The sequence below is a fragment of the Platalea leucorodia genome, assembly GCF_965183815.1.
Source record: "Platalea leucorodia genome assembly, chromosome: 2".
NCBI classification, from domain to species: domain Eukaryota; kingdom Metazoa; phylum Chordata; class Aves; order Pelecaniformes; family Threskiornithidae; genus Platalea; species Platalea leucorodia.
Window position 1 is genome coordinate 86,230,634 of NC_138824.1, and position 16,546 is coordinate 86,247,179.

Here is a 16,546-nt window from a genome sequence, read left to right on the forward strand (position 1 = left end):
TTTTTCCAATCAAAAACATACACTGTATTGCTATTATTGATTACAAAACTGTACTGTCATAAATTTTTGCCTGTTGGCCAAATAGACAAACCCACTGAGTTTTTATGACTCTCTTGTCTGTAGGAATTGATTTTTAAATTTAATTTAGTGCTCTTTCCAACGCTTGGCAAAGGCAGAATTTATTTTTTATATAAGGTTGCCTTTGAAGTACTTGCCTCTGCCAGGGCTGATAAATCACTGCTAAGTACATAAAGACTGTGCAACCTGAAGGATATGTCATTAAAGCCTTGTTGGAATGGCTTGCAACCCCAGCCAGTCCTTTACATTCTGTCATTAAACTCCATAATTAGTTAGAGGTGAAATGTTTTGGAAATGAATTAGAGAAGCAGAAGCAAAGATGTGACTCTAAAATGTCCTTTGGCTGCCATTTGGGGTTACGCTGATGGCTTATTTGCTGCTCGTAGCCAAAGGCCAACATATATCTGTGCTAATATGAATTAGATCGTCTTCAGCTTCCTCTCTTTCTTTTCCCCACCCTTTCTAACATATTGTATTGAGTATCTTTGTTTTGCAGAGGCATTCAGAAGGGCTGTAATTAGCAGTCCCCGGCATTTAATTGCATACACATTTGTTAAATATTTTTCTGTATGCCTTAAAATAAAGTATAGAAAATGACAGTAAATGTTTCTTTAATGAAGGCATTTGATTTATTCATGAAGTCAGGATTTTTCGAAGGTGTTATCTTGGGCTTAATAAAGGAAATAAGCCAGCAAATTTTCAGTTTTGCCTTTGCGTAACCATTGTCTGTCAGGGCTGATGTTCATTTCCTTTCTCTTGTTTCTTTTGTGTGCAAACACATTCTGCCCAGTGGATGGGGAACGGACCTTTCTTCTGTGACGACTCGCGTGCCGGTTTTGAGAGCGAGCTTTATGTTAAGGTGCATATGTGTTCACAAGTTCATTATGACATCTGACAACACGAGTAATGTCTAGAAAAGCCGCATGGTATTGCCTTTCTCTTGCCACGGTAATAGCTTTTGTTCTCAAAAGTACTTTGAACTCTGTGCGGTGCTTACAGACCATGGTGGTGTGATGGGCATTCAGCAGCTGACAGGGGGTGCTTAATATTTGGCAGTGTCGTGCCCTGCCTAAATAACATGTAAATCAGGGTGCAGATTAATTAGTCTGGAATCTAATCAGTGCAGCTATCATAACATGCGCAATTATAAATCCAATAATAAATCTGAATATCTGAATAAATATGACATCTTCTGGGATAACGTTTTCAGAAGTATTTCAAGCCCCTTTCATAAATGCCTCGGGAGATGCTTCCCCAACAGACCACAGTGCATTACAGAGGTAACTGAGCTGGCTATTAAATTAAGCTGCCCCCCGCCCACGCTAATTTACCATGTTTCTTTCATGTTGAAAGTAGGATTGCAATTCCTAAGTGATGCAAGTGCTTTCGAAAATTTCACTCTCAGCGCAACATTGTCGTATAAATAAGCAAACTTGGGATGTAGCCTGAAGTGGAGTTCGTTTTCTCGGTGGGTGTTGCTCACCAGGAACACATACCCCTTCTGTTCAGGCTTGCTTTCAGATATCAAGCCCATAAACCTTGACAGGCATTGCTGTTGTGCAAGCGTGACTGTGGCTTGATTCTGACTGGTGAGTAAACTCACTGGGTCCATATCATTTGTCACTTAACCTTTCACAGCTTCGTGTGCTATAACAGCTTAGGTTTGCGAAAAAATATTTTCCTGAAGGAGTAATTGCTTCCATCTATTGCCTGCGAGATGTATCCATAGGGACCTCCTCGTCCTATTTAAAAGTCACAGCATTCCCCGATGTAAAGCAGTTTACCCAGTTTGCTTCAGCTCCTGGCTTACTTCAGAAATACGCAAAGTTTTTCATTGTTTCTGAACTGTGAGGACTGAAGGGAAGCGTACCATCAAAATGTAATTTCTCTGTTTATTTCACTTCAACATTGGTAGCTTGTGGTAAAATTAAACAGTACTTATATCAATGTGTGGTACAGAAAAATGTCAGGATATCCTATTTCATTGTGTAAAAATTCTCCCAAAGAGTCACTAAAATCTGTTCAGCAGATGAAGGTTAAACTGATGCCTTCACAGGCAACTTAATGAGTAGAGTACCGTGTCCAAATACCACTGCTGCCAAAAAGTTCTTCTCTGATCAGAGTTCCCTGTTACTTTGGAAAGCTTTGGAGTTATTTCGTCTTCGTTCTTATGCCCTCTCTGAAATCACAGCCCACCAATATAACCTCATGAAACAGCAGGGCTGGGAGCAAACGAGGAGCTTCTCCTGATGCTCGTTCGAGGTGTGTAAGAGCTGTCAAGAGGCAGCACGAACAGAGCGAGCTAATTATTCCCTCTCTCTGTGTTTTCCCTTCTCACTAACATATTAACCCATTTGCTGGCACCTGTACTTCATTGCTAAGTGAATGCTGAAAATGCCTAAATGTTGCTGTCAGCACAGCAATGCAGGTCTGCAGGGAGAAACCTTGAGGATTGATTTTTTTCTAACACTGAGCTTAGTGTCAGCTGGTTTTAATAAACGATTCCAGCTGCGTGGAAAGCTGAAGAGAGGTGACTGATGTGGCGTGAGACTTCTAGTAAGACCAGCTCAAGTGTCCTGTGGAGGCTGAACATGCTTCAGCCTGCCAGCTCACAAACTGCAGTCTGCAGGGCAGCGGTGGCTCGCAAGGCCGTGACAAAGTGTAGCCAGCTTGTCATTCAGATATCACCAGAAAGGTGACCTCAGAGGAAAAGAGATCCACAGGGATCCACTGATGCAAAAAGAAAACCACTAGTGCCATAAATAGTTCACAAAACGAATTAGACCTTTGATGCCACAGCAAAGGTTTAGCATCTCTCAGGCCTTACAAAGGCTAGGGTTAGATCTTTTAAAAGCAGTTATTGTACCTAACTGCTTCTGATTGAACTTAGTTGTAGTGGAAAATGCCTGAAATACCTTCAGAAATCTGTCCTATGGGAGATGAGTTTTCCACTTACCTGCACAGTTCACTTTATTTCAAGAAACTGATTTATGCTCGTGCATGTGAGAGGAGAGGCAGCCTTGTACCGTCAGGTGGAAAGCTCCAGCGTATTGTGTTGGTGCTTTCGGTGAACGCTCTCTCTAGGGAATATCTTTTTTGCCTGCAGGTGTACATAATAGGAGAGAATAGAAACCGTGTACAAATACCCTGGTAACCCAAAAATACTTCCTCTTTAGAGGAAAGAATGGTATAAAATGCAAATTTAATACTTGTTCTCTGATCCTCCAGCCACTAATGCTCACCAAACACATGTATCAGAGCTTTTTTTTAAACGCTGCTCCTCCCTTCCTTGACTCAAGACTTTGGGAAAAATCCTGCACTTGCAGGTACACGGGGCCAGAAAGGATGGAGGATTACATGAATCAGAAAAGGGCAGGCAAAGGGAAAGAATAACAGAGAGAAGGGTTGCAAAGGCCAGGCACTGCACAAGAAGCCCCCAGCTTCTCTTCAGCTTGCTTAAGCTCTTCTTCACTTGTGGAAAGCGGTAATATATACATGTGTATACGTATAGGCGTACATATATATATATATATATATGCACGCACAGGCATACTCACATGCGCAGTCAGGCCTTGATTTTGCCATAATGTGGCATAGGAGATGACACAGGTTTCTATTTGTGCTTTAAGAGAGAAATCTGCTCTATATTACCCAGAGCAGATGATTAGCAGCTGGCTTCCACATAGACCTGAACTGCATCTTATTGCACCTCCTGCCTGCTGTACCATGCCAGGCTTAAACACTGTTGTTACTTCTTCCTCTTCTCAGTGATCAGGGATGTGAGTTGTAGCATTTTCCTACCCGACTTTCCATGTCACCGTGGCTCCCCCCCTACCTGTTAAGGGGCGACCTCGTAGGCAGCACACAGCTGTGCAGACACCATCTCCTGGTAAACATTTCATTGATTTCACCATTTTGTTCCTTTTAGCTTGCAGTCGGGGGGAAAGGAAGTACCTAGCCTAGTCTGCCTGCCATCCATCCAGATAGCATAAAAAATGACTGTAATTGCTGGTTCTTTGCATCATAAGCATTTGGATATGTCTCCCTCTTGTGCAGTTTGGGCTCTAATGATTAACCTGAACAGCAGCAAAGATGGAGTTAAGCCTTGCACTGAGAAACCAACAACTACTTCTTTGGAGGATTTCTTCCCTCTCCTCCCCTCCAACACAGCTAAAACCCACGTCCACTCTCCTTCCATCCTTCTGCTTTTTCACCTTAAATATAGGGAGATGCCTTCTGTCTTTCTCCTAACTGTTCCCTGGGGTTTACAAGCCCAGCCAGGCTGTTGGGCCCTGTGGCCACGTTACGTCCCCTGCCCCTGCCTGCTGCACTGCCTACCAGTGAGACCATTGCAGGACCAGGCAGGTTTTGGTAGACCTGCTAGTTAGACACGGCACAACCAACATGCTGTGGCATAGGAAGATTACGAAATGCTTTGTCAGTCCTGGAATTATATAATTTACTAGTTAGCTTGTGGCAGACAGGCTCCTCTATTCCCAACATAGATGCAACAGGGTCAAGAAGGCAAAGGAAAAAAAAAATCTGGAGATTTGTGCATCAGGGCCTGTTTTATCTAGCTTGAGACCATTTCCCAGAGGCCAAGGATGCTCTCTCTTTTGGTGGAGTATTTACTGACACTCACAGAAAGTCTCTGGGAGGCTTCAGGTAGGTAGATGCCTGCCCTGTGCGAAAGGTGAAGCAGAAGGGTGTAACTCTCAAATTGGAAGCAAATCTTGGGGATTTGTAGGGAGGAAATAACATATGGCAGCTGTTTAATAATGTAATTAGTGATGTACTCTAACAAAATTGCCTCCTTAAGATCCTGAGAAAGCTGAGCTGAGCTGCTTCCTCTGCCAGAGAAAGTGAGCTCACCAAAAGGAATGAAAATGGGAGTTTAAATTTCAGTGGAGCCAGGGGATTTCAGTCTGACTGTTTTTGCCTTGTTTGCTCTCTGTCACAGACTTTGCAGCAGCTCGGCTTTCTCAGGATTTGCAGAGGGTGGTAATTTTGTTCAAATGCAGGGCTAATTGCAAGTAGGGGAGTGGGCGTGCATGAGAGGAGTTGCACGGCGAAGGAAAGCACGTCACTGAGCTGTAAAGGTAGCAAACAGCCAAGAGGATAGCAGAAAAACAGAGAACGGCATCAGGGCGGCAGCGGTGTCCATCAGTCAGGCCGAGGAGTCTGAAGACGACGGGATGAGCCTGGGTGGCGTTAGGAGGCACTGACAAAGCACAAAGGGGCCTCAAAGGAGAGCTTCAATCCCTGAAAAGGGTGTCAGCACAATGGGTGACAGAATCTGTGGTTAACCGTGTTGTACTACCCTTGCATGGGCAATTATGTGCACTTATAGTCCCAGATGCAACCACTGGTTCCTCTGGTACCTCACTGAAAGGGGAAAGCCACGCAAGCTTCCAGTGGCTTGAGCTTTTACAGAGACAGTGAGTCACAGAGGCGCAGGAACCTCCACTGAAAGTTACTAGAGGTTATTCCGTATATTTACGGCAGATTTATTAGAAGTGTGTGCCTAGAAATTCTCCATGTCCAGAGAGCGATGTTTTAGCCAGCTGGGTTGCAGCGGTGACCTTCTGCATGGCCCTGATTCAGTACCATTGTCCTGAATCATCAGTTTACATGGACCGATCATCTCTTGATCCCTGTAAATACCTATGTTAACTGTTTCTCTCTGGTCACTTTTCACTCAAGTGCCTGATGTTCTTATTTATTGCTCTTAGGATCTTGGTTTATAAGAGGGAAATAATGGAAAGTTGAATAGGCCAATGGAGCCAGGAGGTGGTTACACTTAGTACATCACGGAGCTCAGGGCACGCTCTTTTCAACAACAAATGACAGCGCAGTGTAAGAAATCCCACCAGTTTTTCCTGAATGCCAACAACCCAAAACCATTCCTGACCTCTCAGTTTCACCCACCCAGCCACAATCTCCAGCTCCCTCTCCTGAGAAAATGTAAAGCTAGATAGAAATATTTATGGCATTTTAAGAAGCGAGGGCAGAGTACAAACAGTTCAGAAACTCTTCCTTGTGGGAATCAGACTAATGGAAAATAATAACATGCCATTTACTAGACTGCTGTATTCTTTATCTCCTGAATTTCATGCAAATGGCTCTGCATTCACTTGAAGACACAGCAGAAGCTTCATCGTTACAAGATTTAGTACCTGTGTATTCTCGTGTTTGGAAGATACGGTTCTGAATGTAGATCCTGTGTGCTGCAGAGTTTACACAGCTTTATTTCTGCTCCAGAGTTACAGTTGTTCAGGCTTGGGTGGGACAGGGGACAAAATTATTGCTTCAGAGAAGAGACCCTTCTTTTTAGCAGGATGTGGAAACAGCTACCTGCCAGCGTATTCAGAGAAAGAGGGCAGCCGGGAGATGCAACCCCTCAGCAGCCAAGTGAGGGTGAAAAACAACCTGCTGTGTTGGCTGCTGTTCTGGGGTCATCTGCAAATCCCTTTGGGCCACGTTTTCTACTTAAATAAGGTATTACCTGAGGCCTTATTCTTCCTTAAGGAGACAGCCCTGCTGTAATAGCATGACTTGCATACAAATCCACCAATTTAAAAAAAGAAAATATGTTTTAAGCTCAGCTGTATATCTCATCAAGTACCTCAGATGCTTTATGGTGCCAAGGGTTTCACCAACACCTACAGGAAATCAATCAAAGCATTTAGCAGAAGGGTGAGGGAGGGGAGATTCGTGTGTAATCTCATTCCCGCCTACTGAGAGCCATTGGGAGCAGCAGTACCACCACCTTCAGTGTTTCTCTGGAAAATATTAAGGGCTTGGGATGTGTTAGCATGACGCCCGCCGCCCTCTCCCCCACTGTGGGTGGAACAAGGCAGCGTCTTGCCCTGTTTGAGCTCCCCCAGCCTCAGCAGCAGTGAGACATTTAAGGGAAAGGACCTGCTGTTTTTTCTTCCCTCCTCTTTCCTTTATACCAAATCCCGTCCCCTTTTCTACACGCCGCTCATAGCTACAGCACCGAGGCGGTGACAGAGCCCGGGGGAGGCATCCCCAGCCGGGTGGAGGTGATGTGCTGATGCATTTCAAAGACCGGCCACCAGCGCTCTGCTGCCTAACCCTGCCTGCGTCACGCCCCTGTAGTCCTGCGCCTCTGCCCATGCAGCCTCAGAGCTGTTCCCATTCGGGGCGAGGGTAGAAATCCCCTGTCCGCAGTCCCTCTGGGGCCTGTGCTGAGCAGCGGCTGCCCGCCCGAGGAGGTGAGCCCTGAGGAGCACCAGCCCTGCAGACCGCCAGGCCGGCGGTGCGGGGAGGGAGGCCAGCACAAGCCCCCCAGCCTGGCCTTTGGACCCACACAGGCCATGCTGCCTTCCAGTCTCATTAAAGGCACTTGTCATTCAGGCTGAACCTCGGGGTTGAGCCCAAACGTTGTCATTCTCCGTGGTGGGGACCTTTTGTGTTTCAGGAAGCCGTGGATTTTCAATGGCAAGCCCAAACATGGTGGCCGGTTGCTGGTCCAGGCTCTAGATCACCCTAGCAAAGTAAATTCAGATGACATGGAGTCAAAGCACTGCCTTGCTTCTTCAGCAAACTGTTCCTGTACTGATCCCCTGAGGGTACAACATGGTAATGCTGCTGAGGAAAAGAGACCGGAGGAAAGAGCTTTTTTGCCTTCCATAAAAAGGCATAAGAGAAAGAGAGAAACAGATATAAAATACTCCCTTGTCAGATTGAGGTGGGTTTTTTTTTTCCCTTTGCCCTTTAGCAAATCACTCCCATTCCCCAGCTGTCAGATTGGTGCACTTCAGTGTTCAGCAATATGAACTGAGCGAGGGATCCCAAACATCTGATCTCGTTGCTGCATGGACTTTTTAAGAAAGCGTAAAAATCAAGACCGCGGGGATTTTAACCAATCTTTAAGTATTCAGCTACTGGAAGTTTTGCCCTTTAACACATTAGATGTTTTAATAAGAAAGAAATTGACAAGAAAGAGAAATGCATCTCATTTCTGTTTTTCTTTAAGTTCTGGCCTCCCCTTACGGTGATGAACCTAACTCTCCAAGCAGGGTAGCACACGATGGGAGGATTTAGGGAGCTCTATACAGACCCACAACGCCTCCATCAATAAAAAGCCTCAAACCATTCTTCACTTTAATGTCTCTTAAAAAAAAAGAGTGCTTTAAAAAAAACTACCCTCTAAAAAGGGCAAAGGAATAAACTGATGAGAGATATAGCTAGATTAGTTGCTGACTGCAAAATTCTTTGATTGTGTAAAGATTTATACAAATGCAAACACTTTTTGTGATGGGGTGTGGAGATTTGGGTCTCTGGACTTCTTGCTTGAGCCTGAGGTGAGCAGTTGCCATACTGCATGGTATGGGCTTGAATGGGAGGTTGCCTCCAGTAGCTCCTGGTGGGCTGGAAATGTCACTTCTAAACACTAGCTGTCATCCCTGTTGGTGCTTGATAAAAAACCCTCTAAACACCCGAGGAGACTGAGGTTCCCTACTTACGGGTACTTTAGCGTGTGCTGAACTTTGAGCCAGTGGAGATGGCTGTGTCTTGGTACAGGGTCAGTCACAGGATAAAAGTAATGCTTGAAACCAAACAGCTGTAGCCTTCCTACATGAGCTTTCATAAAAGCATCCTGAGGACACGGCACCTTGGGCCAGGAAAACATACACCATTATGAAAGCCAAGACTGGGTGGGAGGGTCCCGAGGGCTCTGGAGACAACTGGGAGGCTGTGCACAGGCGGTGGCCGGCTGCTGTGTGTACAGGTGTGTCGGTGTGCGAGGGGCAGCGGGGCCGGAGCTGCCTGCCCCGCCGGCGGGCTGCTCCCCCAGGGCTGCCCTGGCTTCTCCTGGTCAGCACTCAGCCAGTCCTGGCACTTCCCAAGCTTGTACAGAGCCGTCAAAGAGTTTCTTCTGGGGGAAACGGTGTGTGAGAAGTTGAAATGTTTTGATGCTTTCTAAATGAAGCATTTCAAATGTTCATATCAGAGTAACATTTCATCCCCAGCCTTTGCTTGATTTTGTTTTTAGAGAAGCAAAATCTTTCTTTTTTATTTTTTCCTTTAAAATGCTCCCAGTACTAGTTAGAACAAGTATTTTAAAACCTATAATAAATAAACAAATAAACCTATAATGCAAACAGCTCTTGTTTGGTTTGCCACGCTGCTGGGTAGGCTGTCATGAACGCGCTCTTACGTCCAGGCCGTAGTCTGCTGCTGAACCTTCAGGTAATAGTAGAGTAAAAAAACACCACAAGTGACAGTATTACTAACTACTGAACAATACTCTTGAGTATCAAAAATAAGAGACAAAAAGAAGCAGACTTTTCTAGGAAGGAAAACAAAATGTCATTCCAAGGCCACCATCGTAAACATAATCTTGAATGCTGCATCAGAGCTCTCGGGCCGAGATCCGATCCCTGATCACCTTCCTCAGCAAGACGTCTCCCGGGCTTCCTTTCCTTGTAATAACGAAGTCACCAGCATCTTTAACTGCAATACTAGAGATGTGATTTCTGACAGTATGTCACTGTAATATTACTACACCTTGCACTATTTCTCTTTGTTTTCTTCTTTCTTTGCGGGTCAAGACTTTACATTCTTGAAAGTTTTTCTCCCTTTCCCCTGAAGGCAATAGTTAGCAAGAAGGGGCAGTTACAATTGCAGCACTTTTTTCTGGAACTTAGCAGGTGTGAAATGTTCTCCTTACAGTCGAGTTTGTTAAACGTTTTGTGAAAGTTTTTGATAGATCTTCGTATAATCATGTTAATGATACATTGTTCCTTTCTCTATTTTTTCCTCTTTTTTTTTTTCCTTTTTCTCATTACAGTTGAAACTACAGAGGAAAAAACAGCAGACTCCTTGCAAGATTTGTACAGAGCCTTGGAGCAGGCCAGCCTGTCTCCTTTAGGAGAACACCGGATTTCCACTAAGCTGGAGTATAAGAAATCTTTTATAAAGAGATGTAGCGATCCAGTAGTCAATGAAAAACTGCACCAGCTGCGAATTCTGAAAAGCACTTTAAAGGTGAGATAAAAGAGGGAGGAAAAATCCTGCCCCAGGGTTGGATCGGACTGTATTGTATTCGGAGATTAATTGTGCGCAGCTGGAGTCCAGGCTGAACCTAGCGTGCGGAACAAGCAAGGGAGATGTGGGGAAGCGCTGTTCGCAAAGCAGAGAAAAATGGGCCTTGGGAGAGCAGTCGAAATGAGGGGATCAGTTTTTATTTCTGCACAGATAAAATCTCAGTCAGCTGCCCCTCCTCTAGCTAGTTTAACAGAATTTGACACCAAATTATCAGAGGAGACCTTAATCCCTTTTTTGTCCCTGAACATTTTCATTTACCAAAACACATTCACTCTGTAATTGCCGAAGTCTCAAGTTAAGCAAAGCTGGCCTTTCAGAAGGGAGCAGTACCTTTTACAACACTTGATTATTTTCTGATTGCTGAGCTTGTCCGGGAGGAAACTGTGTGCTTGCTTTCTGCATAAGCTGATAGGATCATTGTATTTAATCAGTAGGACTGATTAAATAAATAGATAGTGGTAATGATAGATTTGAAGATTTTTGCGGTTATTCTAAATGTACCACAGCTCATTTAGCCTCCCTGTCAGCTTCTTTGTTTGTTACAGCAGTTTCAATTCTGTCCTAATAGAGATTTCAGCAAACAATATGCTGGATTTCCCCAGGGACGCTGTTAACTATATTAAATTACCACATTTTAGGTCACTAGATAATTCTACAGTGGATTTTGTAACAGCTTTCATCAAAGAGGGCTTTATCAACATTAATTAATTTAGTTTTTCATCACCTAGAGAAGCATTTAAGCAATATTATTTTCATGCTGTGGGGCTCCCATCTTGAAAAAATCTTACTTGTGCTTAACTTTCTGCACTGTATCATCTCATTGAAGACAACTACTACTTATAGTATTATCTGGGTATGTGAGTCTTTACGGGACTGGAGGCTGGCAGAAAAAGCCAAGATACATGGGCTTTCCACATGACTTCTGCAGCGTGAGAAACTGAAACAAAATCACAGTGCTCTCAGACAGGTCGAGGTGGCGGGAGGTTCACACTGTGTCTGTGCTTTTGCACCATGGCGGGGTGACTCATACCAAAACTGTGGTTCGGTATGGCTTGCTGCCATGCTTAATTGTCTGTCTTGTTAGCATTTATTGATACCTGAGCTACATTATGCCAATGGCTTCCTACAAATGGGATTGCTGTCCTCCAGGGAATTCCCAAAACGGCACATCCCCTTGACCCGACAGATGCTCGTTTTCATGCTTCTCTGGGACTTCTTTCTTTTGGACCAAGCAAACACAATTTGTTCATTCTCTGTCCATGAGCCGTATTTTCTACACCTGTCTCCATTCTTGTTTGGACCTTGATTAGTATAAATCACTCTTAAAGTACATGATATCAATAATGGAAAACGCAATGGCAGCAAGTACCAAAGACAGATAATTCTGGTTTTGCCTACAGCAACAGTGTAGAGTGACATGTGTTTGTTTTGCAATGGCATCATGGTAACTCATGATGAGTTTCTAGCTCCATTATAGCCCAGAGCTCCACCTCTGCCATACTACTCGTAGTCATGTCTACCAGAGGCTACAGCTGTTACCTAATCAGTTATTCTTGCTTTTTAGCAGTGCCTTTGATTTCTCCTTCCTGAATGCAGCCAATTGCACTGGCCTGTTGGAGTTGGTGTTCTGAACTCTCCTTGAATTTATCCAAATTATTAGCAGCCTGAGACAGCCCTCCAAATTGCTTCTAGCTCTTGTTGTCCATAGGCTCTCTGTTCCATCATCTAAGTCCTTAATGAAAGACCCCTCCGCTCTCCTTCCTGTGACACAGCACAAACCCATTCTCCTGCCAGCGAGTATGAGCTACCTGGCTGGCAGTGCTGAGGTGTGGGTACCAGCCACATTATGCGAGAAGCAGGTTATGGTAGTTCAAGCAGAGGTATGGTAATCAGGAGTTCCCATGGTTTTATTTCCACTGGTCATTCTCGGCTTGCACCTCCATTTCTGAAAATGAGTATTCTAGCACACAGCGATAATTAGCTACTGTTTGCAAAGCATGAAAAATACCTTTCAACCTATTGCTTATGGGTGACGGCTCTGACCCTTCTGATCCTCTCCCACCAAGATGGGCTGACACAGCTTAATATTTCTCTTTAACATGCTCCCCAGAAAGATTTGACATACTCATAGTATGGACATGGTAAATGTGAGTTAGCAATGAGGAGCATGAAACCCATCTGGCAGGGACGATAGAGGGGAGGCTGCTGGTGACCTCCTACGTAGAGGAGCAGTACTGGAAGCCTGCATGTCAGCTGTGTTTCCAAGGCTTAAGTCTGTTGCATACAGCTTCCACCCCTTGCAACAACCGCGAGTGGCCACGGGTTTATCAGAGGCTTACTCTGACCCATACCAGCTGCCTGTCATCTCTTGATAAATTAATCACTGGCCAGTGATTAGGACACAGCCACATCCCCTGCCTCGATGATGGGTAAGGAGATACCAGCAGCTATGTTAGATTTTACCCATTTCTGCCTTCTCTTTGCCACCGCAGTGGTAGGCGGAGGTTGCAGCCAGCCAGCCCATCGCATACACTGGATCTGTAATGAAGATGAGTTATCATTAACACGGAGGTCCTTGCACAAGCCTTTGCAATGTAGCGCTCAGATGTCCCCATGACAAGCCTGGTAAAAAAGGCTTAGCTCTGCTGGCGGGTGAGAGGCCATCTGTCTGCATCCCACGCACCCACACAGTATTTGTCATGCTGATCAAGAAGAGCAAACAGATGGCACTTTGTCGTGTGAAACCCATCTTGAGAAATGCAAGCAGCTAATAGTAAACAGTACCGGGCTTGCTTTTTCTGGAGCTGAACAAGGGGCGAGGAGGGGGAGTCGGGACTATTTCTGAGGATGCTGGACAAGGCGAGGGAAGCCCTAGCCCCGCAGGGTGATGTGTGATGCCCTGTAGGAAGGGCTCCTGTTCATGAGAGGTCATATAGCAGTCAGATGATAGTCCCCCTGCTTTTAGGGGCTTCGTGGCTTGAGTTTGCTCCCCCTGTTCTCTCCTTCGACCCATGTGATTGATTTTGCCAGTGACTCATCACTTGCATTGACTCTTTGCTTGTTCCTTTTCCCTCACAGGCCAGGGAAGGAGAAGTAGCCATTATAGATAAAGTTCTAGATAATCCAGCTTTGACGTCTAGAGACTTTCAAGAATGGAAACAAATGTACGTTGATCTCTTCATGGACATCTATCAAAGCAGCACCCCGAGGGACTCTGTCAATGGCTCGTCTGAGGTTGATGCACTTATAGCCTCCTTAGCTCACACTCACTCTTACATTGAAACGCATGTATAAAGGATCTCTCATTTTGTCCATTTACTACACTCCAGCCCTTTACTTAAGTGCATAAAGTAGTTTTTATATCAATATGTTGGAGCTCTAGTAAATTATATTTTAATGTTACTCAGCTGTGTGAAGTAAACCTTCAATGGTCAACGATACCATGTCTTTAATGAGGATTTGTATATTTTATATGCTACCAATGCTCTGCTTGTGTTTACCTTCTGTGAAATAACAAACATGAGCTTTGGCTATTAAAGAGAAGTATTTAAAAGCATTTTTGGAAGACTGTGGCCTTCGCGCAGGAAGTTCCACAAGCTAAAGGTTTTGTTATCGAAGGTCACTTTTACAATGATATTTTATATTATATGAATCCAGTATTGAATTGCATTTTTGGAGTGCAGGTACTATTTTGGTGGTGGAAGAAAACCAATTTTTATATTTAATGAGAAACTCTAGGAGTTTTCTTAAATAACAGGGAAAAAGTGTAATGCAGTGGTTGTGTTTCAGTTTTGTCAAACACACAAAAGGGTGAAAATCAGCAGACGGAAATGACTAATGTGAATTTAAGTATCAAAAGTTTAGGTCTTATTTCCTTGTGCTTTTTTAAAGCCTATTGCTAAGGTTTACCATCAGTGCAAAGGGATGCTGGTTTGTGTTCTAATTAAGACCAAATTATGTGTTATTTGTCTCTTAATCACATTTGGTTGATTTTTTTAAAAAATTAGTCACAGTACTGTATTTGTGCTGCTTTTGTACTGAAGGTATCAGTATAATGTGCAGATTTTGCAAAAGAGAAAATGTAGACTTTGAACATCCTTGATAGTGGCATTTCTCTTGCCCAGAAAAGCAGCAGTGGAAAAGGTTCCCAATGAAACGGTCCAAATCTGAGAGGCTTTGAAAATCCCCGCCGTAGAAAAGGAATGAATAGGATTTTTCAAGTAGTCTCCTTTGTGTTTTCTGAGCTGTGAAATTTGGCCATATTGTATGCAGGGGAAAAGTGTGATGGGAGCAGAGCTGAGCACAGAACCTGAGAAATAACCGAGGAGTAAAAAAGCCTCTGGTTTGCTTTTGAAGGGGGAGGGATGTCTCTGGGTTCTGCTGTGCTCACAAACCAAACTTTGATGAGATTTGAGATGTGCTGGAGAAAACCCAGTGAGAATGAGTAGAAATAGCTCCTTAGAGTTAGGCACATACCTGGAATCGGAAAGTGGGAGGGAAATCTTAAAGCACATATTTACTTTTTATGGGCTGTTTCTGAAAAGTGATCAGAGCATGACAAAATATTCCTGCTGCTTTTCAGTATTTTGCTGCATAAGTTAGGAGTCACGACATGATTTAATAAAGCTCGTGGGAAAGGGAAGAGCTTCCTTTATACTTTTTACAGTGGGTTGTACTCTTAACCAGCTTTAGACTATTGCCTGTACAGCTCAGTGAATGTACTTTAAACTTTATTAGCTCTGATATTTCCTGGCAGTTATATCCATGAAGGGATGAAGGAAAGAATGGACAGGTTTCTTTTCTCTCTCCTTCTTTCTTTCTTTCTATTCCTCTCTCTTTTTCTCTCTTTCTCCCCGTTCTCTCTTTCTCTCTTTCTTTTTCTCTTTCTCGCCCTCTTTCTCTCTTTCTTTCTTGTTATTTTATTGCATTTGGATTGCAAATGTTTTGCAGATTTTGCACAATTGTACAGAAGAGTGGCCTTGCTGTAGCCCATTTTCAGTAATCCTATATTCAAGTCGATACAGATGACAAATCATGTATTAACGTTTGTATAGAATTCTGGATCCAGTGTAATATTTGTACCATTAGAAGAATATTGTTTGTATAAACTGGACATTTATTTACTGCATGGGTACTGACTTGTATATTAAATTTGTGAGGTTTTTGTAAATTTCTCTTAAAAAATGCTTGACTTGAAATGGGTTGTGCTATTGTTCCAAGCATTTAGATTCTCTTGCTACTGTTTTACTGGACCAAAAGTAAATATATTCCTATAAAGAACTCTTTATATCTGATGGATGTATATGCACATTGTGTAGTCGATTCCTTGTCAAAACCAAGGCAGTTCAGAAGACTTAGATCTGTTGCTATGCAACAGCTATTCTGCCTGCACTTTACATTAGTAAAGTCAGCTTGATTGCTTTAAAGGTGAAAATTAAACATTACAGTTTTTTAAGCTAGTCTAGTGACAAAGAACATGTGTCCTATCCATTGTGCTGCCTTCTTTTAAGACTATTAAATGTTCTTCTATATATATTTTTATTGTATTAACTCTCAGCCTAGAAAGGGAACACTGTAAAATGAAGTACAATAAATTTAGCTTTTAAATGAACATTTGTGACTCAAGATTCAATTTACTCCATACCAAAGTGTTCTGCAGCATCTGACCATTTTGCCTGCATTTCACAGATCCACGTGCCTTAAAGTACCCCCATAATCTGTGCCTTTGAACTCTGCCAACATGGCCAAAAAGAAGTAAGGCTATTGCTGTTTCGGATGCAGGCAGACGCTGAATAAAGACTTCTGAAAACCTTCAATTACCTCCCTCCCCATTGTACTCTTTGATGAGAGTAAACCTTTTTTCACTGCGGGATTCTCTCATGTACTAGTTCAACAGTTGTGAACAATTTTACCATTTTGACCCGGTACGATAAAGCAGCATATGCTACCGAGGGAAGTATCAAGGCATTAGTTACAGCAACTCCTGTAACATGTTTCTTAGAGGCTAATAATAAGTATACCCATTCAGCTCTGGCCATCTAAACTAACACAAGGTTCGGATACAAAAGAAATGTACTGTACCTGTAGTGTGCATCTTTAAAATAATGCAAAACAAGCATCTGAAAGGCTTGCTACAACAAAGGCTGCTCAGAGAGAAGTGGCTTCTATGAAACAGTCACTGTTTTAACTTATGGCCGTAACTGAGTCTACATATCAAAAAATCCATGCTTTCTGTCCAGTAATTTCATGCTGGTTAGCTAAGACATTCTTGCCTAGTATGTAGCATATCAAATAATACCTTTTCCTTGGCAGTACTTATTATTAGCTCTTGTAGGCATCAATTTTCTAGTCTTTATACATCTCACTTTCATTTTGCTTAGCCATAGCATAA

At 43.3% G+C, this 16,546-nt stretch overlaps 1 protein-coding gene across 4 annotated transcripts in view; it reads left to right on the plus strand.

Moving 5' to 3' along the window:
• The window catches only part of CNKSR2 (connector enhancer of kinase suppressor of Ras 2), a gene marked incomplete at both ends in the record, with an annotated part of 215,875 nt that extends 202,426 nt beyond the window's left edge, over positions 1 to 13,449 (plus strand). For all 4 annotated transcript variants that reach the window (XM_082304996.1, XM_082304997.1, XM_082304998.1 and 1 more), the window contains 2 exons: positions 9,899 to 10,095; positions 13,234 to 13,449. In XM_082304996.1, coding sequence (XP_082161122.1) covers positions 9,899 to 10,095; positions 13,234 to 13,449 — 413 coding nt within the window. The remainder of the gene's footprint in view (positions 1 to 9,898; positions 10,096 to 13,233) is intronic.
• Positions 13,450 to 16,546: the final 3,097 nt, after the last annotated feature.